Source organism: Charadrius vociferus, unplaced genomic scaffold (assembly GCF_000708025.1).
Source record: "Charadrius vociferus isolate BGI_N301 unplaced genomic scaffold, ASM70802v2 scaffold1039, whole genome shotgun sequence".
NCBI classification, from domain to species: domain Eukaryota; kingdom Metazoa; phylum Chordata; class Aves; order Charadriiformes; family Charadriidae; genus Charadrius; species Charadrius vociferus.
In genome coordinates this window covers 34,637-59,526 of record NW_009650167.1, presented here as the reverse complement: position 1 = coordinate 59,526, position 24,890 = coordinate 34,637, and the positions used below count along the sequence as shown (strand labels likewise).

At 51.8% G+C, this 24,890-nt stretch overlaps 1 protein-coding gene across 1 annotated transcript in view; it reads left to right on the top strand.

Annotated features, from left to right (window-relative positions):
* Window positions 1-24,890, top strand: part of IGHMBP2 (immunoglobulin mu binding protein 2) — a 46,784-nt gene that overhangs the window by 17,350 nt on the left and 4,544 nt on the right. Inside the window, 7 exon segments of the mRNA XM_009892436.1 lie at window positions 2,582-2,729; window positions 5,031-5,205; window positions 16,152-16,334; window positions 19,897-20,015; window positions 22,178-22,272; window positions 22,659-22,782; window positions 24,799-24,887. Coding sequence (XP_009890738.1) covers window positions 2,582-2,729; window positions 5,031-5,205; window positions 16,152-16,334; window positions 19,897-20,015; window positions 22,178-22,272; window positions 22,659-22,782; window positions 24,799-24,887 — 933 coding nt within the window.

The window sequence follows — 24,890 nt, the reverse complement described above, 5'->3', positions numbered from 1 at the left end:
GAGGAAGGGGTACCTGTGGATGGGAGACGGGGACTGGCCACCAAGGCTTGTTCCGCCCTGAAACACCAAGCCAAAATCCAAGAGCTAACATACTGCTGCCATTCAGCTGGCACAGTGATGCTCTAGTGATCAGATCTCTCACAGAAGATGCACCCGACTCATTAGCATCGCTCTCTGTCTCTGGGCTGCAGGGAGCCCACCTCTGAGGTCCTGGCCCATCTTTCCCTCATCCTGCCTCAGTTTCTCCCTTGCAATGTCCCCTACTTGCTCCTGTAACCATTTCTTCCTTTGTCCACTCCACATTTTGAGTCTTTCACTCCTTTCCTTCACCACTACCCCCACCCACAGGAGAACTAGTAATATAATCATAGAATTGTCTAGGCTGGAAGATTGTTGAGTCTAACCATCAACCTAACGCTGCCAAACCCACCACTAAATCATGTCCCTCAGCACCACATCTGTGGGTCTTTCAAATACCTCCAAAAACCATGTTCTCTTTGCACATTTTCTACCCCTTTGTGTCTCCTCCTCTCACCTGTTCAAGCTTTCCAGGACATCAGCTTCTGGACGCTCTGCACCAACAAGGATGCAGCCCCCTGGTACCTGAGCAAGAACGGCAGCACGGGTCCAGTGGCACTGAGCAGGGTCAGCCAGCAGTCCAGGTCACCAGCAGGTCCAGAGCAACAAGACGCCCAGCTCAGGAAGGCAGCCAGGCTCAGGACACAAACCAAATAGCTCAGGGAAGGGGCAAGGTCTGGCCTTAAATGCAGCTCCCAGAACCACGAGTGTGTGGGTGGGGGCCCAAACGAGGCAGGTGGGCACAATTGGAGCCTGCTGGTACCCACGGAGCCCTAACGAGGAGGCGGTGGGATCCAGGCTCGCAGCGGCCCACTCGCTGTCCTTGGGGCTGGCTGAGGGCGCTCTGCTACCTCGGGACGGGGCTCCCCGCTCCCACAGCTGCTTTCAGAGCTGAGGGTCAGTCGGATGTTTGGATCTTAATGTCACCAGCCAACACCAGAGAACAGTTGGTGTTGTTAATTTACTAACTAGATCTTTTTTTGCAGAACAGACATTAAACTTGGCCCTACTGGCACCATCAGTTTTGCTCTCTAATCTCGCTCTGTTTCTAGCAGAGAGGCAGTCGATGCTAATCTGCTTTGTCCCTTCAGCTCAGGGAACATCAGGACCGGCGCCCACCCTGTCCTTTTAGATCAAGCTAAGGAAAAGGTGCCTGTGCGATCGCAGGATCTGCGTATCTGTCTGTGATCCCTCCCCTGGATCTTCTGAGCCTGTCAGCCAATTTTGACTACACCTGACAGACATGTAGAGGTTTCACAGGTATTAAATACCTACAAGTTTAACCAAAACAGGTGGCTGAGTAGAGGAGCAAGACATGTGATCGCCTTTCCTCGGGAAAAGGCTGCACTATGAGCTGAACCATGTTAGCCGGCGGAGAATCCAGCCACACAGAGGAGGATTATAGGAACCATCAGCTCTTATTGGTTTGGCTGCTTAGAAAAGCTTCTGTCTACAGCCTTTTCAGCTTTCTCAAGTCGTCAGCCTTACCTCTGAGGAAATAATCCAAATTTCTGTCTGAGTGCAGGTAGCTTTCTCAAGGGGACTTGCAGGGAACAAGAGCTTAGCTGCTGTCTCGTAGCTGCTGGTCTGTAGCTGGGAAGCACTAGCAACCAGCGGTGATGATTTGATGTGTTAGATATATTTAATAGGCGTTGCTAAAAAAAGCCATCAGCCTGTCTAGATATTGCTGTGAATCATTACAGCAGCTCAGAGACACCTTTTTAAAAACGCAGAGCTGCTGCTTTGGCTGGACATGGTGCAGAGAACTCGGGGAGCCCTCTTGCTGCAGCGTCACTTGGGGGCAGAGGGTCCCTGCTTCCCCTGAGCAGCGGAGCAGAACGAGATAGGAAGTCCTGGTTCCTCAGCCAGCAAAGGCACGGGACCCTTCTTCCCATTAAGCCTAATCACCGTCGTACATTACTCCCTGCTTTGTGCCCCGATGCTTCGGCTGGTGCATAGACCGAAGCATCTGACCTCCCTGCTGATCACTGGGGCATTGGGAAAGCACAGGGCAGAGCAGGAAGGGCTGAACAGAGGGTTTAAGGACAGCGAGTTCCTCTTCAACACTTCATGCTCACAATTCAAGACTATCCAAACGTACGGGCAGAGGAGTTTAAGCGTGGAGCGACCAAGTCTGAGAAATTGCTTCCTGGCCCCTGAGTGACGGTGTTAGTCCTGGTGCTCCCGGGTGGTCTGATGGGCAGCGAGAGTCTCATTTTGCTGCTTCGTGCTCAGAGCCTGGGGTTGTATCGATGCAGTTCATCTGTGGCACAGACAGAAATCCTCTGTATGCTTCAAGCAGCACTGGATGTGGAAGGAAGGGGCTTTCTGGCAGGGAGAGGGAAGAGGAACCAAGGTTTCATGGGGCTGATGAGATGAGCCAGCGTATCATGGTGGACATAGAAGAGCCATGCTCTACCTGGGTCCTTCGGTTATCTGAGAAGCTGAACGTATCCCGAGGACTAGAAACAGTTTGTTCTATCTTGATTTTTCTGTTTTATAGGCAAAAAGCAAAAAGGCTCAAGACAAGGGAGAGCGGAGCCACTTTCTCAGTGAGATTAAGGCACTGAGAAAGGAGCTGAAAGAACGAGAAGAAACTGCCATGGCTGCAGCCCTTACCCATGCCAGTGTTGTCCTTGCTACAAACACAGGTGCGAGATCTTCTTTTTCTTTGCGGTATTTTACCTCACTTGCCAGGACTCACGTGAACCACGTGTCTCGCAATGCGGCATCCTGCCAGGATAGGAGGGAGACTCAGTCTTGCTGCTCCAAGCCCCTGGGAGCTCACTCTCAAACTCCTCCCCAGTGGGATTCTCCCTGCTTACACTCTGGCGTGTGATGGTGGTGTTTAGCAAAGCGTAGGGGTTCAGAGGAGCCTCTGGTGTGAGCCAGCGTGGCCCACCTTTGTTAGTCCTGTGTAGGAGCTGAGCTTTCAGTGAGTAAACGAGCGCTATTGGAGGTGTGCAATCTGCTTATTGATTTCGTAAGTCACATGGAACTGCTTTCCTGCTTGGATAATTTCCATGGCTGATCGAATACAGCACATGTTTCCATAGCCTGCTCTCAGGCTGCATGGATTTGGGTAGGTCTGTAAGTCACCCGAGTGGTGTAAATGACATGGGATTTAGGGAACGGTTCCCGGTACGTGTCAGGCAGCACATCTACGCACATCTGCATCTACAAGTAGGGAAATAACACCCTTGCAATCGAAGGGGAACATAAGTGCGTAGAGTTTAACACGTGCTAGAGTGCTTTTCTAGATCAGATGTATAATACTCCAGGGCCCACTTACTGTCTTCAGAGTTGGTTGCTCAGGGATTATTTGCGGAAGTGAAACATCAGTAATTTTAGGTCACAAAAAAGAATCTCATGGGGCGTTCACAAGTTACTAGTGGGAAGGTTAAAGGAAAGATAAATCCTTCCAGTGCATTATTTGCTGGGAATTGGCCTCTCACTTCTTTTAACTTTGCCTGGAAAAACAGGAGCTTTCCTTTTTTCAGTAAAACTGGTATTTTCTGCTGACTGTTGTGTTGGTCAGATGAGATTTTCTCCTGGGGCTCTGGGGCTTGCTAGCCAGTGTGGAGGTCTGGGCAGTTCTGCTTCAGCAAAAGGTGGTGGACAAACAAGGTGTTGGATTTTGTGTTTTTCTCAGTTAAACGATCTTACTATTTGTCTGAAACCACGTAGTTTGATGGGAATTCTTATTTATGCAAGCCAAAGTGCTCTGTTGCTAGGGTCAGCAGAGAGAGAATTTAATCATGGCAACACACAGGGACACCAGTGACCTTTAGTTAATGGGAGTTCGATAAACTCAAGTCGAGCTGCAAGGGAAGAAAACCATCTGCACAGCTGCATGCCACGTCGGTACAGTCTTTTAGATAGAGAGAACATTTCTACTTATTTCTTTTCCTTTCACCTTCAGCATGGCGAAATCGCAAGAGTCAAGTTCAGTCTCTATGCCCCTTGTTACCAGAGTGGAGTCATATAGGCTGCAAAAAATATTTTTAAAGGAAGACACGGTGTCTCCGTTGACAAACTGTAACATCTGAGCTGCTGCAGAGCTGTAGGGGCAGCGGGATTTACAGTGGCAAAGCAAAATCACCCCTCATCAGAGCTGCTTTCACTGCAATAGCACAGAGGCTTTTGAGAAAGCATTTCTGTGAACACCATGAATAAAAATCTCCTTGTCTGGCATACTGGCTTCTTAATCCTCCTCTCCCCCTTTTGCATGCCTTTTTCTTACCAATTGCAGTGATATTTTTGAAGCCTCTGAAATTCACAGTTCTGATCAATGTGTGGATCCCTATGGGTTCGTGGCTGGCTTATGGTAGGACCTGTGTGAGCATTATTTGGCTGACATAACAAACGGACGTCTGATGTAAAAAATTAGCCCTTGCCGTGGTTGTCTGATTACAGTCTCCTGTGCTTTCCCTTCCACTGCCGTGGGGAAGGACAGAGCGGCAGAGCCGGGGTCAGCAGGGCAGAGGAGGCAGGGTCTCAACTGATCTCTCCCTCCTGGGGCGTCCCTCGGTGTATCAGGCACAGCGAATCTCCCATCCGTCGTCCTTTCAGTTTGGGTCGGTGGGAAGTTTTGTTTGCATTTGAGGGCAGAAGGAAAGTGGGTATTCATTAGTGCTTTTGCTCTGCTCCCGCTCTGGGTGAAGCTTTCGAGCATATTGTTCCATTTGTCATCTTGGTTTCACTGTGGTTTCCAAAGGTACTTGGAAGGTTTTGGGCGCAGATGCCAGGGGAAAAAAGGACAAACAGAAATTGGCAAAACCAATTCTGACATACATATAAATGTATATGTTTTTGGCACAGACTATAGACCTAAATTTCTAAGTCTCTGCAAAGAAACAATCACAATTAAAATCTGCGTGGTTTGTTTTATAACCAGGTTGCTTGCTCTTCTGTGCTCCCCTGCTAAGCTGTGCACCTTCTCCTTTAATCAGGTGCCTCCTCGGATGGCCCGCTGAAGCTGCTTCCCGAAAATCACTTCGATGTGGTGGTGATAGACGAGTGCGCTCAGGCGCTGGAAGCCAGCTGCTGGATACCGCTGCTGAAGGCTCCAAAGTGCATCCTCGCTGGGGACCACAAGCAGCTTCCCCCCACCATCATCTCTCACAAGTAAGGGGCGGTTCGTGGTCCCGGGTCCTCCCGTTATTTATGCAGCCAAACGCTTCTGAATGCCTCAAATGTCAAGACGTTTCGTTAACGTGGATTATTTATTGGTATCCCCCGTGACCTGGGTTTGGTCACCCTGCCAGAATTACATCAGACCTGGTTTACTGGTAGCCGCTGCTTAAAGTTTAATGCAGCTCCATCTGAGCAGGCTTTCTTATCGCAGGGGGACGTGACAGTTGGTCGTTCTACCTGCTGCTGTCCCAGCCACAAAACAGCAAAGCGTGTGTAGGCAGCGTGGCGCTGGAGAGTCGCCCTTTGTGCTGATGAGCGCCTGCTGCGCAGCCGCTCCGGGGCTCGCCAGGGTTCGGAGTTTGCAGACAGGGAGAGCAATCTGACAGGCAGCCTTTGGCCCCGCTCTGGAGTTGCCGGGAATTCTCAGAGGCGTGCGCACCTTCCCTGGGAGGCTCTCATCCATCCGCACGGTGCATCGGGTTTTGTAGGAGCAACCTTAGGGGGGTTACCTTGGTAGAGCTGCTGAAGCAAACCTCAGAAACAGGGGCGATGCTGTACCAGATGCCGGCCGTTCGCGGTGGCAGTACCTGCTCACACAGTGACAGGGGGCTGTCTGCCTTCGAAACGCCGCTGCGCTCATTTTGCAGAGGTGCTTTGAGCTGCGTCAGGGGCACCATCCAGCCGCCAGATTCCCAGCCTTCAGCCGTTGTCCCACATTTACGTAGGAGTTATGTGCCCACAGCAGAGGGGATCCTCTGCAGAAAAAGCAGGGCAGATGGGGAGGTTGAGTGCAATGAAGCAGGAATAACCGGCAGAAACTCACGCTGAACCATGTTTCAGGGAGATCTGTCACACTGAGAATGCCAGAGGTAGCTCTGCAGCATCATGGAGACAGCTCTGCTCAAAAAAAAGCCTTTGCAACGACGTGGGGTCCTTCCAGCCCCTGCCACGGCCCCTGCGCGAGGGGCAGGGGCTGCTGAGACCAACAGAAACAGCGGGAAATCAGAGCCGGCTGTCCCGGCTGGTTCTGCTGGGGGATTGGCGGTTGCTTTCTGTGCGCTTGCCTGCATCCTTCCATCACTCACCTGAAACGTGCCCCGGCTCCAAAGAATTCAACATGTTGAGCCTGCCTTGTTTGCTTTGGTTTTGCTCTTTGGTGAGGAGGAGTACTTACACTATGTGCTACTATGGATTATTCAAAATTGAGTATATTTTAACAGATGTTCTTCCTGAGGGATGTATCTTCAGCAGAGATATTTTTCCGATTCTGCTTGCCTAGCAGCACTGTGTTTGAATTCTTCCTTTTCTCTCTGTTATGCAAAGTAATTTTCAGACTGGTTAGAAAAGTTGTTCAAAAAACAGTTTCAAACAATCACACCAGGCATTCAAGCTAGTAAAATGGTAAGCAAGGTGAAAGTAAACAAAACAGAGACATAAATTCTGTTTTCACTGACCAGTATTTATATATAAACATTAAAATGTTTGTTTTTAAGAAAGATAATCTCTTTTCCTACATGAGGTTTCCCTGTGCCTGGCAAGAAGGGTGGCCCGGCTTACCTCCTCTTTGCTGACTGCAGGCTCTGGAGAGTCAATTCAGGCTTGTGCTCAGTTAATCCGAGTCTTGTCTTCCCTTTATTAAATTCTGCTTCTGTAGCTCCACATTTATTTATCTAACGTATTAATGTGGGAGTTGGCCCACCGAGATGCTGCAACGCGTTATCACACACACCACAGCGATTATGAAACCTCACAATACCTACAACGTGCTCATTAAGAACAATTAGTTTGTGGGGAAAAAAAAAATATCTGTGGCTGGTGCAAATTGGCTGTGCTTCGAGGGGGATACTCCAAATAGTACTGGGGATCCTGCGGGTAGTTTAAAATACGAATATGCGTGTGTTTATTTAGCACTAGGTCTGGAATTACGGAACTGTTATTGTGCAGAAGCAGAGAAATAGGGCTGACTTCATAAACTTTCTCTCCCGCTTCCCAAAAAATAATGAGCAAGGTACATATCTATAATCTCACTTCAATTTTGAACAAGGGAAATGAAAAATCCAAGGGAGGCAGCGGCTCACAGCAGGTGGCTAAGAGACGGTGCAAATAATGTTAAGGCACCGCATCATCTTCCCGTCTTAGCACTGCGAGATGCTCGTTGTTCTGCAGATCTTGACAGGTGATAAGCGCGCTCCTCCGCTGCCTGGCGGAGGTGTTCAGGCTGGTGAGCTGCAAGTGCTGCCTCTCCTGAACCCCCTTCCCTTCTCCTCTCGCTGTTTGCTTACTGCGAGCTTGCAGGCTGTGTCCCCGCGCCTAGATTGTCCCCATCTGTAAATGGGGAATCCATCATTTCACCTCCGGGCGGAAGCCTAGTGCTGGCTGGGGAGCTGGAGAGAGGCTGTAACCTGTGCGGAGCCGACGTGTTCTCAGCCTAGGGTGGGAAGCAGCAGTCAGGGGCTCGCTGGGGGCTAGAGCCTCCCTTCCTTAACATTGGTAGGGAATTGGTTTAATCTGGAGTCAGGTAAGAAAACTATTCCCAGTAGAGAAGAGCTGCTGGCCTGATGTGCAAGGTACTTTTTGGAGTAAGTAGCTGATTACTAGCTAGAAGAAATTTGCAGTTTGGTCCTTCTGTTGTCAGGGCTATCGTTCTGTTCTTTTCTTTAAGTGATGCGTAAGGCTCGTCTTCTCCACCAGAGAAACTGTATTGCAGCTGCGTGATGCCCCGGTCTCTGTGCCGCCCTCGGCCAGCAGGATTCGTCTCGGCTGCCGCTCTGAGCGGCGGCGCTGGTTTGAGATTGCCACCCCTCTCTCAGCTTGTGCCAGTAAGTTGTTCCAAATTGTGAATAAACAGAGGAGGACGAGTTGGATGCCCTTCCTCTGCATGTGCTTCTGGTTGTGGAAGTGCCCTTGTTCATCTCTCAGGCGCGGAGCTCCTGCCGCGGCAATGCTGATCTACGAGATCAGAAGCTGCAGGTGGATGGAAATGCTCAGCAAACAGTCCCCGTGGTCCCAAGGCGGCAGCCGCGTGCTGGTGAGGCCGGCAGGGCTGCCCAGCCCCAGGAACAGAGCCTGGAGACTCATTTTCCCAAGACTGGCAGATTGAGGGCAAAACGCGGTCGAAATACCAACTCTGTGACTATGGGTGGACAGGCGTGACGCCCAACTGATCTCAGTTTTGGCCCCTCTTTGAAATGAAGCAGACTTTCTTCAGAAGAGCTCCAGAAACACTACGTCACCTGCCCAGGTGCTTTATTCTGCTCCCTCGTGACGGCTGCTGTAGGAGCCTGTGCTGGTGCCGCATTGAGGCGTCGACAGCAAAGAGCTCCTCAGTGGTAGGACCCACCTCCTGCAGATCTCCTGGATCTCCTCCTGGTCCTGCTTGAGGAGTGGGGCTTTTCTCTCCCTCTGTTCTGAGTTCATTTGACTTTGCAGGGCAAAACTGCCAGTAGTTTGCATCTCTCCTGTGGTCACAGGTGATCATAACGTCCTCTTTCTCCATCAGAAACACTGTTTTGCTCCTTGGATCCTGTGGGTATGACTTGGCCCAAGCTGTTTGTCCTTGCTGTTCCCAGTGTTTTTCTTTAAAAAGAGCTTGACGGTTTTTGGTGTGCATTTTGCATGCTTTCTTTCCATGTTTTTAAAATCCCAGCTGCACAAAGAACTGGTCTTCGCAAAATTACGAGAGAGAGTAGGGGTAGAAGTCAGACCTTCTGGCTCTTCAGCCTTGGCAGGGTTACCGTCTGTGCAGGGAGGTCAGTTGTTAGGTCGGCCCCATCTCTTGTGGGGTAAGCCCTTTTGGACACCAAACCTGAGGGATGTTTAAGTGCTGTGTCACTCTGTGCCCTTCCTAAAGTTCAACAGATTTAAAATAAAACAGAGCAGTGAATCAATAGCGTTAACAGATTTATACCTCGGCCTGGCTTACCAGGGAATTATGATCTGAAAACCTGCTACATTAAATGAAATTATTGCTCAAGGCATCAGCAGGTCCACGACCCAGATGCTGGTGAGGCAAGACACCAGTGACCAGAGCTCAGCCTTGCAGACAGTTGCTTTTTTGGAAGATAAAGTGCAAAAAGCCAAACTGACTTTAGCTCCCTTGGGAGAATTATGGGCTGTGCTCTCAAATGCTGCTGCCCTCCGGGCGAGTCTCTCTGGTGTAGCCTAAAAGGCAAAGCTGCTCCGACGCTGCTGCCTGTCCCAGCCAGTCGTGCGGTTCCCCAAATAACTCTTGAAACCTATTAGCTAACGCGAAACAAATCCGTCAAGGTGTGAAAGTCTGGGAGATCTTCAGCTCCGTAACAATGAGTAACAAAGCCAAGAGCTGAGTTTGCTCCTGCAATCAGGGGAAAGCCATCACATGAACTCAGCCGGAGTAGCGGCCACAAGAGAAGCCACAGGAGAGGGAACGAGAGGAAACCCGGCTTTCTACATTTATTATTGAAGTACGTCAGTTTAGCTCTGGAAAACTCCAGCTAATATCCCATTGTGTTAGGCATGGTGCATATAACGTGAGATGGTCCCTGTTATGAACTGAATAAGCAGCGTGAAAGGGGAAGGAGGATTATTCTCCCCATTTCGTCCCACCTCGTACAGGAAACCTGCGCCAGGACTGAGCAAGATGTCTTGAACCCCAGCCTGGCGTTTCTCTGCGAGCCCATCTTTCCTGCCTTTCCCCTCAGTGCTTACGGCTGGCATCTTGTTAAGTAAAATTATTCTAAATTGGGTATTTTCAAGCTTTGCCCTTTGCTTAGGTGGATGACTGTTGCAAGCCTGAGAATGCAGGGAAACAAGTGGGAAAATAAAGCTTTTTGAGCTATTTATGGCTTTACCTTTCATCTCAGTGGGAGCCCTTAGCAGCATCCCCACGGGTATTAATTGCAGATGGGTACACTGGTAGGTGTTAGCTGTACACAGAGAAATTAGAGTGGGCGCTCATCAGGCAGGCACTGATCTGGAGTCCTCCCCTCTAGTCCTAGCTTCTCCCCAGGAGAAGCAAAAATTCCCTCTCCTCTTTCCAGATTATTAATGTGTCCCTCAACTCTGCTGGCTCTGTGGAGCAGAGGGCTCGAGGACACCATTTGAATCTGCAAAGGGTTTAAATAGCACAGCACAAAGTATTTGTCCCCTCGACAAAACCTGGGATGACACGTTTTATCCTGAGAGAAGCAAAATTGTCTGACGCTGAAAGAAAAGAGTTCCTTTCTTTCCAGCTCTGTTGTTGTCCAGTGAAACCCCCAACCAGCTTGTGATGGAGATGTGCGGTGAGGTCCAGCTGGAGCAGCTGACAGCCTTTGGCTCAATAGCCTCCTAATTAAATGCAAAAGCCAACAAATTTTCATCAATTAGAACAACTTATTTTGAGAAATCCAATTCCATTTCAGATAAATGCCTTTAGAAGTTATTAGCTCTTTTCCTTACAGATCTGAACTCTGGCCTTGTTTTTAATTGCTGCCCAAGTCAAAGCATTTGCTGTATCGAATGCAGCACATAACACAGCTTTCCTCGTTACAGCACCGTCCCTCCGCACGATGCAAATAAAGCAGACGCTGGAGAGCACCGCTTTGCGCTTTTCACAGCCCCTGCAGGCTGCGAGATGCGGCACAAAGGCAGACTCCTTTACTTCCATCTTGTTAGGTATCTCCAGAGATCTAATTAAGGCACCGAATCACCTGCCGGCTCCTCTTTGGTTAGTGGAAAACGATAAGCTATTTCCAGGGATGATTCATGCGGAGGACTCAAACCCTTCCGCCTACCTTCCCCTTCTCCTCCATTGATGGCAGCAGCCCTGAAGTGGGTGGACTCCTATTTTCGGGGCCTCAGTGAAGGGTCTAAAGTTAGCCAGGATGAATCTGGGCTGACAGAAGGATCGTCTGTTACTACGGTGTGCGAAGTCAGTCCGGCTGAAGCGGGAAGCCTCTGTTACACAGGAACACTTCCAGACTCGGCAGGAGCCGTACCGCAGGCACCATCAGACACCGGGGCTTCCGCGCGGCGTGTGCTCAGCTCGGGGAGCGCTGGCCGGTAGCACTACCTTCTTGTTATCTGCTGTTTCCTCTATGGGTTCAGCATTTATCGGTTATTATCATCAGCTTTTTTCCGCTGGAGGCTAAGGGAGTTTGGGTGGGGAGTCTGAAGGGCGCTCCTCTTTCTTGCTTCTTGATGCACCTGGAGCCATCTCAGGACGCAGAGCGCATCCCCACACGCCTTACACTGTGCTCGCCTACATCTTGCCCGTGCTGGATGTGTTTCTTCCGAAAGACCCCCAGCGCTGGCAAACACCAGCCGCCCCAGTTCCCCTCTCGGCAGCCCGCTCCACAGCTCACGGATACCGGCTCGAAGGCTCCTGCGGGGTTTTGGCCCGGTCCCAGGGGGCTCCTCAGTGCCAGGACGCTTCCTGCTGTCTGACAGGAACATTTGTTTCCCTTGTTTTCATTTTAGTCCTTATTCCATCCTTCTCTGACATCCTAATTAATTTGTCTCCACATCGGGGCTTTGATTTATTAATTTGTTTTTACACTTCTCAGATCTCTGCGGATACTCACCAGACCTCTTGCTCTCAACTAGCTTCTCTGACAAGCGCAGGAATATTTTGCCATGTTGTTTGTTAGCAGTCAGCCTGGATGTCTCCCCCATCCCAAATCCACGTGCTAGTCCTCCGTGCTCAGTAGCTTGCCGATTTGCCTGTCAGGTCCGTATGGATTTGCTTTCGCTGTGTCTCTGGAGGGCGAGCGTCAGGCCTGGGTTCCCTTTGGTAGCCCCCACAGCTGGAAGGAGCGAGCTCCCCGCCTCCATCATATTTGCAAGGGTTAAAAAAATCCACAATATCCAGAGAAAGGGCAGTTCTGCACAGCCTCAGTACTACTCCTTTACCTGTGTGTGAAACCTCTTCAACCTCTAGCGGGCTAGAAAAGCCCAGGGCACAAAGCCAATGCTTTGCTCATCCGCAGCAGCCTCAGCCTGTTTCTGCCGTGCAGGAGCCTAATGCAGAGTTCTTGAGGTAGGGAAGCACAGTGACATCCTTCTGTAGACTTTGCTGTCCAAACCCGGTGGTGTACAGCAGAGATCAGAGTCACTCCAACATCTCCGTCTGTCTCGCAGGGAGGAGAGCAGCTGTGCAGAGGATGAACAGGAAAAGCTGTGCCATGGCTGAAGGCGCAGCTCCATCCCGGCGGAGACACTTCCCTTTTGTTCCCCCTCGTGGTGATCATTCTGGACACCTACACGGCAGGCTGGCTGCTCACACCCACCCCACAAGGGCTATTTCACCCCACAGTGCGCACAAAAACCCGTGGAATACTTGGTTCCACTTGGCTACAGCTATCACCGTTACCATATCTCTTCCGAGAGCTGGAGGAGGAAGCCCTACCCTTGAAGGGCAGCAGGGCCTCATCCTGCCTCACTGGGATCCATCCCGGTACCTCCCCCTGCCCCAGGAAGGTGCATTCGAGCAGAGTACAGCCTTTTCCTGCACGTGCAGCAAGGGGGAATCAGGTTAGCAGCAAACACTGGCGGCTGGGGGCTTACTGGGGTAATTTCAGCTTGCTTAGCTTTACTTTAGCAACTTGAAAGTAGACACTCCTGAGCATCAGGTGCGTGATTCCGTCTGTCCGACCTCCCATCCTAATTTCATTTCTCTAAAGCAATTGATACTTAAAAAGCTTTTGCTCAGTGCTCTTAAGATTTTGTTGGCATAGAAATCAACTATTGCAGGAATTAATTGAGCAGTAAAATAATAGGAAATTTATTAACAGGTGAAATATTCGCAAGCAGTTTAATATCCTCATTATTAATTCAACATATAACCTCACGTAGATCCCTGCGGTGGAAGCTGTGCTGTTAGTGTATGGAAGAGCGCTATTTCTAAGGCTCGCCGTGAGGTTTAGTGCCTCCCCCATGCTTTATTGCATATCATTACAAGAAACACTTCAGACTGTTTGTTGTTAAAAAACACCAGGGTTTTCTTGCCTGCATGAACATCAAGTTTCAGGCTTGCTCGTAGATTTGCACACATTTGTGAGCCAAGGGGGGAGTAAAGGACAAAAGCAAACGGGAGATACCTTTGGTTGGCACGGCTGCCAAGCCTGCTGCATCCCTTTAAGACCTGGAGAGCATCTTATTTGGGCATCTCGCGCTCCTCACCTGAGTTGCGTGATGTGGCTTTCGCAGCCCGTGTCCGGCAGCAGCAAAGGCCGGGAACAGCGTCACCGTCAACAGGACAGAGCCCCGCAGGGTCAGAGCCCAGCGAGCAGAGCAGAGCCCAGCAATGGGGATCGGCAGCAGCTCCAGCAAGCTGTGAACCGGGTCCAGGGCCCATCCAGGGGGTCCCACCAGGAGGTGGGCTAGAAGCAAAGCCGTGACGTGGGTCCAGGATCTGCCTAGAAGATACAGCTAAAGACAGGATCAAAGTGACCTGCAGCACAGATTTAAAGTCCACAGCTCTCTGCGCCAGGAGAGAGAGCAGGAGCTGAAGGGCCAGCGCTGAGCTTAAATGGGACCCATGAGCAGAGGATGTGGGTCCCAGGTGAGGCTGATCAGGGCAATTAAAGCCTCATGGTTCCCTCTTGGCCCTGAGAGCCAGATCAGCCATGGGTGACCTAGCACATCATCTGCTTTTTCATTAGCCTGTCAGGAGGAGATGGCTGGTGGAAGGAACCAAAAGCGTTTTTATCTTGGTGACTGTGATTGCGTTCTAGACAAAGACCAAGTAAGCAGTGGGCTCTGAATCCCCGGATTCCCCAGCCACGCAGGAGGAAGGGCTGTTCCTAGGGGAACGCTGTTTCAGGTAGGTGCTTGCTCCTGAGCGCCAACAGCGCTCTGTGTTCAAACCCCTTCCTTCCCTCCTGGCCCGGGAGACCACGGCCACCCCATGGGGCAGAGCAGAGCAGAGCAGAGCTGGGAGCATCGGGCTGCCGGTGCCTTCTCGCTCAGTTGTGAGCCTGGAAGGAGAAAAGGTAATTCCTGCTAACCAGAATGAGCTCCCCAGCGCCGTGTCCTGCTCTTTCCCCTTCCCTTCTCGAAAGCCCAGGGTACCTCTGACGGACTGCTCTTCCACCCACTCCTCGCTTTTCTGCCGTGCTCTCAGCTGGAGCGTAAGGACCTCCGTAAGTACGTGCCAGTAGCAATGCTGGGGCTGGGGGGCTGTAAAGGCTTCATGGCCAGCCTGAGTGCGGTTCATGATCCGCAGAAAAACGTGCAGCACAGCTGGAAACCTCTGCTGCGTAAAGCACAATGTCCTTATTGCAAACCTGCCGGCCCCCCTCCTGCTTCTGCGCCTGTATGTGTTGTTCAACGCTCGTTAACGTTACAACAGCCTTTGAAAACGCAGCGCTGTCTGCAAAGTCCTGCAATTGCATCCGTTCACAGTTTATGACCCCTTTTCTCCCCTGTATGCTGCATTCTGTGAGTTAGCAAGAAGGAGGGCTAACGAGACTCCTCGCCTTCTCGGAAAGCTCTACCCTCGATTTTCTCTTCTGCAGTTTCAATGAATTTGCAGTCTCGTGGTGTATTTACCGAGTGCCCTGTTGTTAACGTGACAGGGCTGGCCAGTACAGCAAACAAGACGCTCGCTGTGGTGCCGTGTAGTAGTGTAACGCTTCCCACGGCAGTAATTGGATGCGTGCTGTGCCCCTCAGCCTCGACGGAAATAACCTTCCCGAGCTCTTCTCTATCATCATTTCATCATCTTTGTGCTTGTTCATTGTGTTCTGGTAGCAACCAGAACCCCTCGCCATGAACCACGCTGTTCTACAAGGCGCTGGACGCACCGCATGAAAAAACTCTTTATACTCTGAAATGCTCAAAACACAAAATCAAAGTACAGCGATTCTTTTCCTTCCTCAGACGGTACCGTTAGGCGATGCTGCTAACAAACCCTTTCTGTATGGCAGAGAGAAAGCAATTAGGCTCGTGAAGGGCTTATTTCATTAGGAGCTTTATTAATTTGTGTCACAGATATAAGCACGGGACCTTTGCCAGAAGTGATGGAGTGTTGGTTTTCTTAATGGGTAATAAAGCAATAAGTGCTGAAATGCATTAGTGCCTTAGTCTGGGGTGAGTGGCCAGGGAGTCATGAGAATGCTTGAGCGGCAAGTGTCTCGGTAAAACATCAGCAGGGGCTGGCTGTGTTGACACCAGGCGTTTCAAGATTTGGGGTTGAGCTGTGATACTGATGCATTAGGTGATTCTGGTGCCGTTGCTGCGGTTGCAGTAACAGGAGCGTGCTGTTACGCTGACAGATGGGGGATGCAGAGCTGGCTGCGAGCAGCGTGAATAGGGATGTTGATGGGGGGAGCTTACGGGTTCAGAGGGTTTTGTTCTGGAGCTGTTTGCCCAAATAGAGGTCTTGGGCATCCTCACTCATCTTCTTCCGACCAGGCTGAGCGGATCTGGGTGGGAGAAGCAGCTGCTGCAGGCGGGGATGGCTGTTACCGTTTGCATCTCCTGCGTGATGGTGCCAACACCCCGAGGCACGTCCCCACGGGGAAGGGGAGCAGGTGTCTCTCCGCCCTGACGCATTCAAGCTGATCTCATCTCCGTGCATGGCAGAAGTCTGTCCCTGAGGGTCTTCCCCCTGCTGGGGAGCCTGCGCTGAGAGATGACGCTTGGGACCCCGCAGCCCTCTCCTGCTGCGTCTCCACCGCCTGTCGGTACCCAAGTGAAGCTGAGCGGGGAGGCCAGGGAGGTAACGCCGTCCCAGCAGAGCCACAGGCGCTCAGCAGCTCCAGAGTAGGTATTGCAGGTGCTCCGACGGCACTGCAACTTAACCCCATTAGCACTGATCAACACTGCGTTTAATCCCAGTGGCAGCGCTGCCGGGGCTGCGTCTGTAGTGAGATGCGGATTGATTCGGTAGTCCAAAGAGAGTTACATCTGCACCGTAGGGCATCGCTTCAGATCAGACACCTAGACTCCGCTTCTGACTTGCTTTTCCCATGCAGGGCTGCTGCCAAGGGCCTCTCGCTCAGCTTGATGGAGCGTCTCATCGAGAGGTACGGGGAGAAGATTGTGAAGATGCTGACGGTGCAGTACCGAATGCACCGGGCCATCATGCAGTGGGCTTCCTCGGAGATGTACAGCGGCCGGCTCACTGCTCACCCATCAGTAGCCCAGCATCTGCTCAAGTGAGTGACTTGCTCTTCGCTGGTGTATGAGCAGAGATGTCTTTTTCATCCCTTTGCATGCAGGGCTTGTCCCCTCCCTGTGATGGAGTTTTCCGTCCCTGCAATAGCATTTCTGGTTTGTCCTTTATTTCATCGAGGAAACATTAACTGAGGGGAAGGCGATGTCCTTTTTCCTATGTAACATGAAGTCACTGAGAGTTATCTTCTGTTTCCTCCTTTGGTATGACAAGCAACAAAGTAAATCCCCTTGCAGCTGGTGCGAATATATGAAGTCCTGACCTGCAGTGGGCATACCCCAAGCGGTGTTCCTCTGTCTCAGGTTCCCACCGAGGGTGGGAGCAGACACCAGGCTTCTGGTGTGTTTCCACACGTCCAGGTGATTGCGGGGGCCAGCGTGTGTCCCATCTGTGGTCCCAACATCCCCATCAGGAAGATCAGAAAGCGAGATTCCCTTTCCAGCTTGGATAGTTTTACTGGCGGGACAGCACCCGTGGCAGGTCTGATGGCATCGGATCCATGCCTTGTCTACACTGGTTTCCCCTCTTTGGTAGTTTGAAGGAAGTGACTCGCGTTTCATTTCCCTTGCCCCTGGGACAGACAGTTGTTTGCCAGCACTCCCTGTGACTGTCAATAATTGGTGCTTTTTAAAATTGCAGTCAGTGGAGTTCTGGGAGGCGGATGGGAAAACATTAATTCTCTCTGTTGGACTTGGAGAAGCATGAAGTATCCCAGTGCTTGTCTGCATGCCGCTCTTGTATTTTTAGCAATGCTTTTTTTTTAAACACAAATATTTAGGACTCAGGAAAACTTATATTTCCCTAGAATCTCTCCATTTCATAGTAGATGCAGTTTTGGACAGAGATAGCTGGAGCAGCCATTTTATCATCCTTCTTCCAAAATCATCTTACTTGCAAACAGTGTGAATACCACCTGGATGGGAAGAGCAAGCTCTGCGTGCGAGACAGCCCCGCCGCCCTCATCTGCCTCCGCTGCAGCCAGCGTGGGGATTTCTGCTGTGTCAGCACGCTCTGTAGTGCGGCTTTGGGGCTATCGAGGCTCCAGTTCAACTTATATCAGTGAAGCTATGCTGACTTCTGTCTTTGTTTAAATACACATTTGTGCATACTTGGGTAATTTTATGGGTGAGTGTGGTGGGTTCTATAGGTAAGAGCGGGCAAGGCTGGGTTAGCAGTGCCAGGAGCAGCTCAGCTGAGCTGGATGGGACCCACTCAGCAATGCTTTAGCTCTACAGATGTAATTCCAGGTTGGTGCTGTACAAAACCCTCTTCTCAATTGTTCTCGTTCCTTGCCATGCTTTTTTTTCCATTTCAATTTGCAAATTCAAAATAGCAACTAGTAAAGAACCCCAGGCAAAATGGTTTGAAACCATGAAAATAAGAAAGCAATTGAAAAGTTGAAGTTAGGCGACTTGGTTATTCTGATGCACTGGTTTATTTTTAGAGCTGATGGAGTGAATGGGTTGGGTTTTTTTCCAGTCCACAGTGCAGTTTAGTCCCCTGCTCAGGGCCTTTCCTGCAGACACTGCTGTCTTAACTTGTCATCAAATCTGCCAGCCCGCAGCCCTGCTGACATAGCGCATGAATACAGCGATGCTCAGTTCAGGCACTGGACCACGTCAAGTTTCTGTGCTTCTGTAGAAGAGCGGGTAACGCGGGGGCTGGATACTGGCCCGTTTAGGTTGCTAGTACCAATTGCTCCATGATATTTGTGAGCATCTCACATCTTTTCATGCTGCAAGGGCTTTCTGTGGCCACTGTGAGTACACAAAGAATCGGGATTATCTACGTGAATAACTTGGCTTTTGCTCAGTCATTTGCGCAGACACGGGCAGCGGTAGGACAGTCAGCGGGGCAGGTATAAAGGAGGTCGGAAGCCTGTTGGGTTTGATTTTACAAAGAGAGGGAGATAACCCTGTCGTACCCTTCGCAGGGAGGACACGCTCTAACGGGGAACCGGAGGTGGCCCTGTTCCAGAGGAGATCATGGAAAGTAAAGTTGGTTGCTGGTCCCTGCGGTCCTTGGGAATGGGGAAGGTACCCTGTGGCTCCGTTTGAGTCCAGTGGCTGGGCCGAGGCAGGCAGTGCCCACGGCCGCGGAAGAGCTCTTCCTTTGGGCTGCGGTTTGCCATAGGGGCGGGGAAGGTAATCCTGAGCGCTTTTGCAGGGCTTTGGCTCCCTGTCATAGCTGCATTGATCCCTGTACCTTCCCAGGCATGCATTACAACAGCGATAGCTTCAGACAGGCGAAAAATGAGTTTCAGTCAAGAGAGGAGACTTTTGATGTCAGTGGAGTGAGTAATGTCCGGAGTCCACGGGAAGCGAGGGTAGGCGGTGGCATACGGATGCAGAGGAGCAGTGCCAGGAGTCCTGGGAGGGAGCGGCTGCAGCTGGGGGCTCGTCTTGAGCTGGAAACCGCCTTTGCCCTCGCTTCCTTGCCTGGCATTTGGAGGTAGTCCTCCTTTTTGATGGCTTGCTGGCTGCCTTGTTTAATTGCAGACTCTCTGGAGTCACAGCTCTCTGCGATGTGTACGTGATGTACAGTAACGTGTTGTTTGAGAGCTCTCCTGCCATCTCCAGGCTTTCTGTTCCTGCCCTGCATCGCCTGTCCTCTTCCTAGGCTGTGAATTCAGCTAGCGACTTCCTTGGGTATTAAAATAGGGTTTATTAATATTTTTTTGAATGCAGCAGCTTTAGATGTAGGAATGATGTGAAACCCCAATTCCTCTGTGGTTCCCCGGGCTGCGCTTTCTTCTGTTGCCCGACAGCGCTGCTGTCAAATCTCTGCTAATACTTCAGGCACTCCTTCTCCCTCTCAACACTGTAAAAACCAGAAAGCAGCTGCCACATCTCCCTAGGTCTGCATATCTTTCCAGTTTGAGACCGTCTAAGCGAGACACTTAACACCCCCCCAGCGTCCCCTTGTCGTGCAGTAACTGGGCTGTGTAGCACAGTTGGTGAGAAGGCTCTCAGCGCTGCTAGCTGGCCCTCCTGAGGCTCGCCGGGGGCCTCAGCTCTTCGTTTGCACTTTGGGAGAGCATTTCAGTGGCAATCCCATGGTGCAGAGCAATAATGGCTTTTCAGCTATGGCTTTCTGGCGTTGCCAAACTCCCCTGGGCCTCTCGGGACCTGCTGTGGCGTTGGCTGTGGGCGCTCTCCTGGCACGGACCCCGGGGAGCCTGGAGCTGACAGCCGAGGACCCCCCAGAGCCGAAGGGCGCCGCTTAGCCATCGCTCCGCAGGACGTGCTCTTCAGCAGCAGCACTGCAGATGCAAAGGGGACCAAAGCTCGGTGGAGCAGAAAGGTGGGAATCTCGGTTCTTGGCTTCTGTCATTCTTCGCCTCCTCCAGAGCCAGCCTTCCTGCGGTTTCACCCCACAGGACACCCCTGTCGGTCTGTAGCCCCGTCCCTCGGAAGCAATATCCAGCTATGCTTTCCCTCTGTCCTTGCAGTGTTGTTGGGAGGAGTAGGCAACAACACAACGGATCATCCCTTTGGCATAGTTTCGGCGTTGTTAACTGGCCCTTTCCCAAATTCCTTGTGCAGGGACCTGCCGGGCGTCACCTCCACAGAAGAGACTACAATTCCCTTATTGCTTATAGACACTGCCGGCTGTGGCCTGTTTGAGCTGGAGGTGGAAGATGAACAGTCTAAGGGGAATCCAGGTACTGTTGTTCGGAAAATGTTGTTGGCCGGAATCGATTGTCTGAGGTCGTCAGCCTCCCGTGGGCTTGGCCACTGCACCAGCTGAGCCACGGCACAGAGGTGTCCCCCTCCAGAGCAGGTAGCAGGGGGAAGGTGGGGTCCCCAGGGAGCCTTGCTTGTTCGGGAGATCATTTCTTCCATAAATCCTCAAGCTCAAAGGGCTCTGAGCGAGAGCGGAGTGGCCACGGGGCCACGGTGATGGTGTGCAGTTTGTGGGTGGCCACGCTGCTGCCCTGTTCCCTTGCAGAGCCATTGCGCTGTGCTGCGGACTGGGACGGGGGGAGGATTCCTGCGACGGATGCTTTACGCAAGTTCTACACAAGGGCAGACAGTCAGGCGGAGCACAAGCCTGTTTTGGAGAGGCTGTCGACGGGGCTCTGAACTGCCTCCCAGTCCTCTGCTCCTGTCACGAAGTCCTGTGTGGCTCTTCCCCGTGAACTTTCATAAGACATTGAGTTTCCTGCTGGTTTTCTGACTTAGAGAATAGGTTTCGTTACAGAGACTGAGTGTAAAGTCGGGTGCCGTAGCCATTGTAATAACGCAGGAGAACTGTGAAACCGGTGATGCTGCCCCCTTTGTGTCCTCGCTTCCGCAGCAGGGCAGGACTGTGCTGTGCCGTTCAGGGCTGCTGCTCATGCTCCTCTCGACAGTCTGGCATCTCCGCGCCTGCTAGCTGCCCCTCACAGAGGGCCTGTGCCAGGCCGTGCTGCATACGGGCCGTCCAAAACCTGGTGCTTCGTCGGACAATCCACATATCCCAACCCTGTTACGGAGATAGCTCTCCTAAAAGCATTAGGGAGAGCTTTTAGCCCAGAAAGCTGTCGGCAAACGCATTGCTGGGAGGTCACAGTGAGCCTTGGCTTTGGGGAGGGTGAGTCTCTTCTTTCGGGACAACATCTTCCCCCAGACGGTAAATTCACTGCCCAGATGGGCTCTGCGGTGCCCGGAGGGGACTGCTGCCCGTGTGCGGTGCCTGTGCCCTGCCACCTCGCCCGCGGCCACCCCTGCCTGCCTGGCTGCTGCCTGCGCCTTGCCCGATGGCCGAGCCACAGGCTTTTCTCACCATCCGCTCTCACGTGGCCAAAGAGCTTATTTGGCAACGTGGCTGCCCGCTCCAGGGGTTAATTTGTTTCCCTCTCCACTCACCAGTGCAGATCTCATGCCAGCAACAGCTCTCCGAGGCTTCAAGTCTGTCTCTGGCAAGGCAGGGAAAATGGACTGTAAAATACAAGGACATTTTTTAGTAGTTTAAATATCTTTTGCCTTCTTTAAGAGCCTCTTGTTTTCCATGCACCAGTCCCCGTGGCCCTTCTGAACAGAGAAGGGCTCTTGTCCCCAAACGGAGAGCCAAAAAGACTTGTCTAAGATAACTCAGGGATTTTGAGCAGGGGATGAAATTCGGGAGACAGCCTTTCGGAGCAGCATCCTGCGGATTCTGGATTTTTATCCCTATGTTTTGCTGCGAAATGGAGGGTAAAGTCAGTCCAGCCAATAAACCAGTGAAATAGTTCACATTTGTATTTAACTTGTGCTCATCGGATCTCTCGGAACCAGGCAGCATCCTGACTAGCCAGGCTGCCGGCAGTCTCGGGAAGGTCTGAGCACACGGATCTGAGCGTGAAGCTTATTTATTGGGTCGTGGGGATTTAGAAATGCGGGGACTTGAAAAAGCAGAGTAAAAAGGAAGGGTGGAGTTTTCTCAGTTGCAGCGTAGAGAATTGATTTTTTAGTGAGGTTCAGGGTCTCACTTCAGAGAGAGAATAATCTATTGCCTGGATTATCATAGATCTCTGGGATTAATACAGGAAGGCCAGAGAAAGCCAAGCGCTGTTCAGAAAGTGCTTCCTAAGCGTAAGCGAGGCGGTGACTGGGAACGGCAAGCAGCACATCTGTGCGGCCCTGGGAACGGGGCTGTGTAGCACATCACCCTCTTGCCAGGCAAGCCAGGTTGGGGTCGTTAGCCGCAGGCGGTGCCGGACTGCAGGTGGACTTGCCTTAGCCTGTCCTTGCTCTTCAACGGGGAGGAGGGCAAGTTTCCCCAAGCCGCAGCATGTCCAAGCTGTTGGCTTCGTTCTGCCTGCCCGCCTGTTCCCATCGCCGCCCTGTCTGCTTTCTGCCCTAGGCGAGGTGCAGCTGGCCGGTTTGCACATCCAAGCCCTGGTGGAAGCTGGTGTGAAGGCACAAGACATCGCTGTCGTAGCGCCCTACAACCTCCAGGTGAGATAACCCGCTCCTGGCGTCCCCTCTCTCTTTCCGCGTGCACGCAGAGCAAACGCACAGAGGTGGATTCAAGCCTCGACATCTCCAGGAGTGATACCAGAACACCCTCCAAGAGATGAAGGTGGAAGTCAGCAGAGCCAAATTGTATAATCAGCGTTTGTGGCCAACTTCTCCACATCTAAGCAGCTTGAGGCCACGGAGGGAAGAGGTGTTCGTAGGGTATTTTCCACTCCCAGCCTCAGGAGCCGGTGCTTGAGCTTCAGGAGATGAGTGCTCATCCTTGTGGGCTAGAGAAGAAGGGACTTCACCAAAACAGTGCCATCCATTTTAATCCTTTTCACCTTGCACTTTTCTTTTAAAAATACCTATCACTTGTTTTTCAGGTGGACATGCTAAGAGAGCACCTTTGCCACAGGTACCCGGAGCTGGAAATCAAATCAGTTGATGGTTTCCAAGGAAGAGAGAAAGAGGCAGTGATCCTGTCGTTCGTGAGATCCAACAGGAAAGGTAAGAGTTCGCTGCTGGAGAGTTACTCCGTGGGGAATGAGAAACGGGAACTGTGTGATTGCTCAAATGTCGCTCATCACATTGCCAAGTGCTGAGGTTTAATTGCAGTTCTGATGGTCTCTAGCACTTTGCTCCGAATGAATTTACTGGCAAGAACCTTCCTTTTCAGCCTTTTCTTTTTTTTTTTTTTTAATGAAGGAATATATTTGCTGTCACAATTGCAGAGAAAGGCTCCCGTGCTAGGCAGCAGGTAAAAAGGAAGCCAGGACTGCTTAGTTGAAAGGTTTCCTGGCATCGAGGCCTCAGAACTTATTCAAGCCAGGGTCCTACGAATGGCACATGTCAGGTTAGCACCACACTTACTGGAGTGCCGAGCACTTCCCACAGAAGGTGAAATTTGGGGGGGCTTATTTCTGGGTCTGGAGCCTATTTTGGGTCACTTCCCCAAAGAAAGCAAGCAGGAGCTGGCGTTACAAGTCATGCACAGAAAATGCTTCTTTTGGGAGCAAAATCTAGAGCGGAAAATCGAGTTCTTTCCTATCAGCAGCTGCAGAGAAAGTTAATAGCTGGAAAAAAGCCGCTGCCGTGGAGCTGCGAGGCTCCTTCAGCGGAGCCATCGGCCCGTGCTGACGGGTTTTGTGGCGGCCAGCTCGAGCGGAGGGCACGAGCGGGACCGCCCCGTGAACCACCTCTCTCCGTGCATGGATCACTGCCCTTTTCAAACCCGCAGTGAGACACATCCCTTCCTGCACTACCTTTGCTGCTGATGCTGCTGAAGATGAGACACTGTGTGTGTGCCGGGAGTGCTGATATCTAAAAGGAAAAAAAATAGGGAAAGGATGCATGGAAGGAGGAGGCTTGCTTTTTTTTTTTTATTATTTTTAAGAAAGGCTAGAGCAAGAAAAGCAGTGTTGGGGGGAGAACGGAGGTGGGGGACCAGACTAAGAATAGTCCTTATTCAAGAGTGACTCACCTCGCCTTTGCTCAGTGGGAGCTGGTGTCCTCCGGGAAGGCGTGCGTCCCCCAGCCCCCTTCCCGTGCACAGCGAGCAGCCAAAGCTCAGCTGCGGTGCAGGAATCACTCGCATCCCTGGGGGCACCAGGCAGCTTCTCCGGGTGTCTGGGCACGGCTCTGCTCTGCACGGGGCACAAGAGATGTTGTTAGCGCCCTCTGAGACCCTTGAGAGAAATCCGTACCCTTTCTGCAGCTGCATTTCTCAGCTCAGAAGCGGCCAGGGACCTTGACCAGCAGTCCACGCAGCCGTTCCCCCTCTAGCAGGAAACCCTCTGGCCGGATCAGAGGAGTTGGACTTGCCCCTGCGGTCAGGCGAAACCACATCAGAGAAACTGGAAATCGTTCTCTAAGCTGCGGAGCACAGAGAGGGGATCGCCCACAGCCTGTTCCTCAAAGGCAGCTCAGTCTAGGCTGCTCAGCCACGGCAAGGCACGGCAGAAACAGAGCCAGGCTGGTCACCGCACCGGCAGAGACATTAATTTCTTCCCGACTGGCCTCCTCTTTATCCCCAGGAGCTGGAAACTCAAAAGCCGCCCACACTACCCTTCTTGCTAGCTGATCCTCACTGAGTCATCTTGGCATTTGCTAGCTCTTACTGCTTTTCTTTGAGAAAATAGCCAGAGAGCAGAAGCAAGCCTTGCAGAGGTGCCTAAATGGCTCTTACTTTAAACCCGTCGAGAGTCTGGGGGCAGGTGGGGGGGTGTTGTACAGGACAGGGTGTGTTTCTTTACCTGCAGTTCCTCTTCTGTCACAGGGTGAACCTCTTCCACGTTGCTCCATATTGCATTTGCTCCCAGGTCCCAGCCTGATCTTGTGGCATGGGCCACCCAGGAAAATATTTCTCCTCTCCACGTGCCATCCATCCTCCTCCCGAGCCCGGGAGCTAAGCGGGGAGCCCTGGCTCTGGCTTGCAGGCGGTGAAATGGAGCCAGAAAGATGAAGGTGACAGCGTGAGTCAGGGACCAGAGTCCAGTAAACGCTGACTCCCACCCTTCGGCTAAGCAACCCTTCAGTGGTTTGGGACAAATCTAGACCTGGAGCCAACGCTGCGCCCGCCGCCAGTCCTGAGCCCCTTGGTTTCTTTCTCGCAGGTG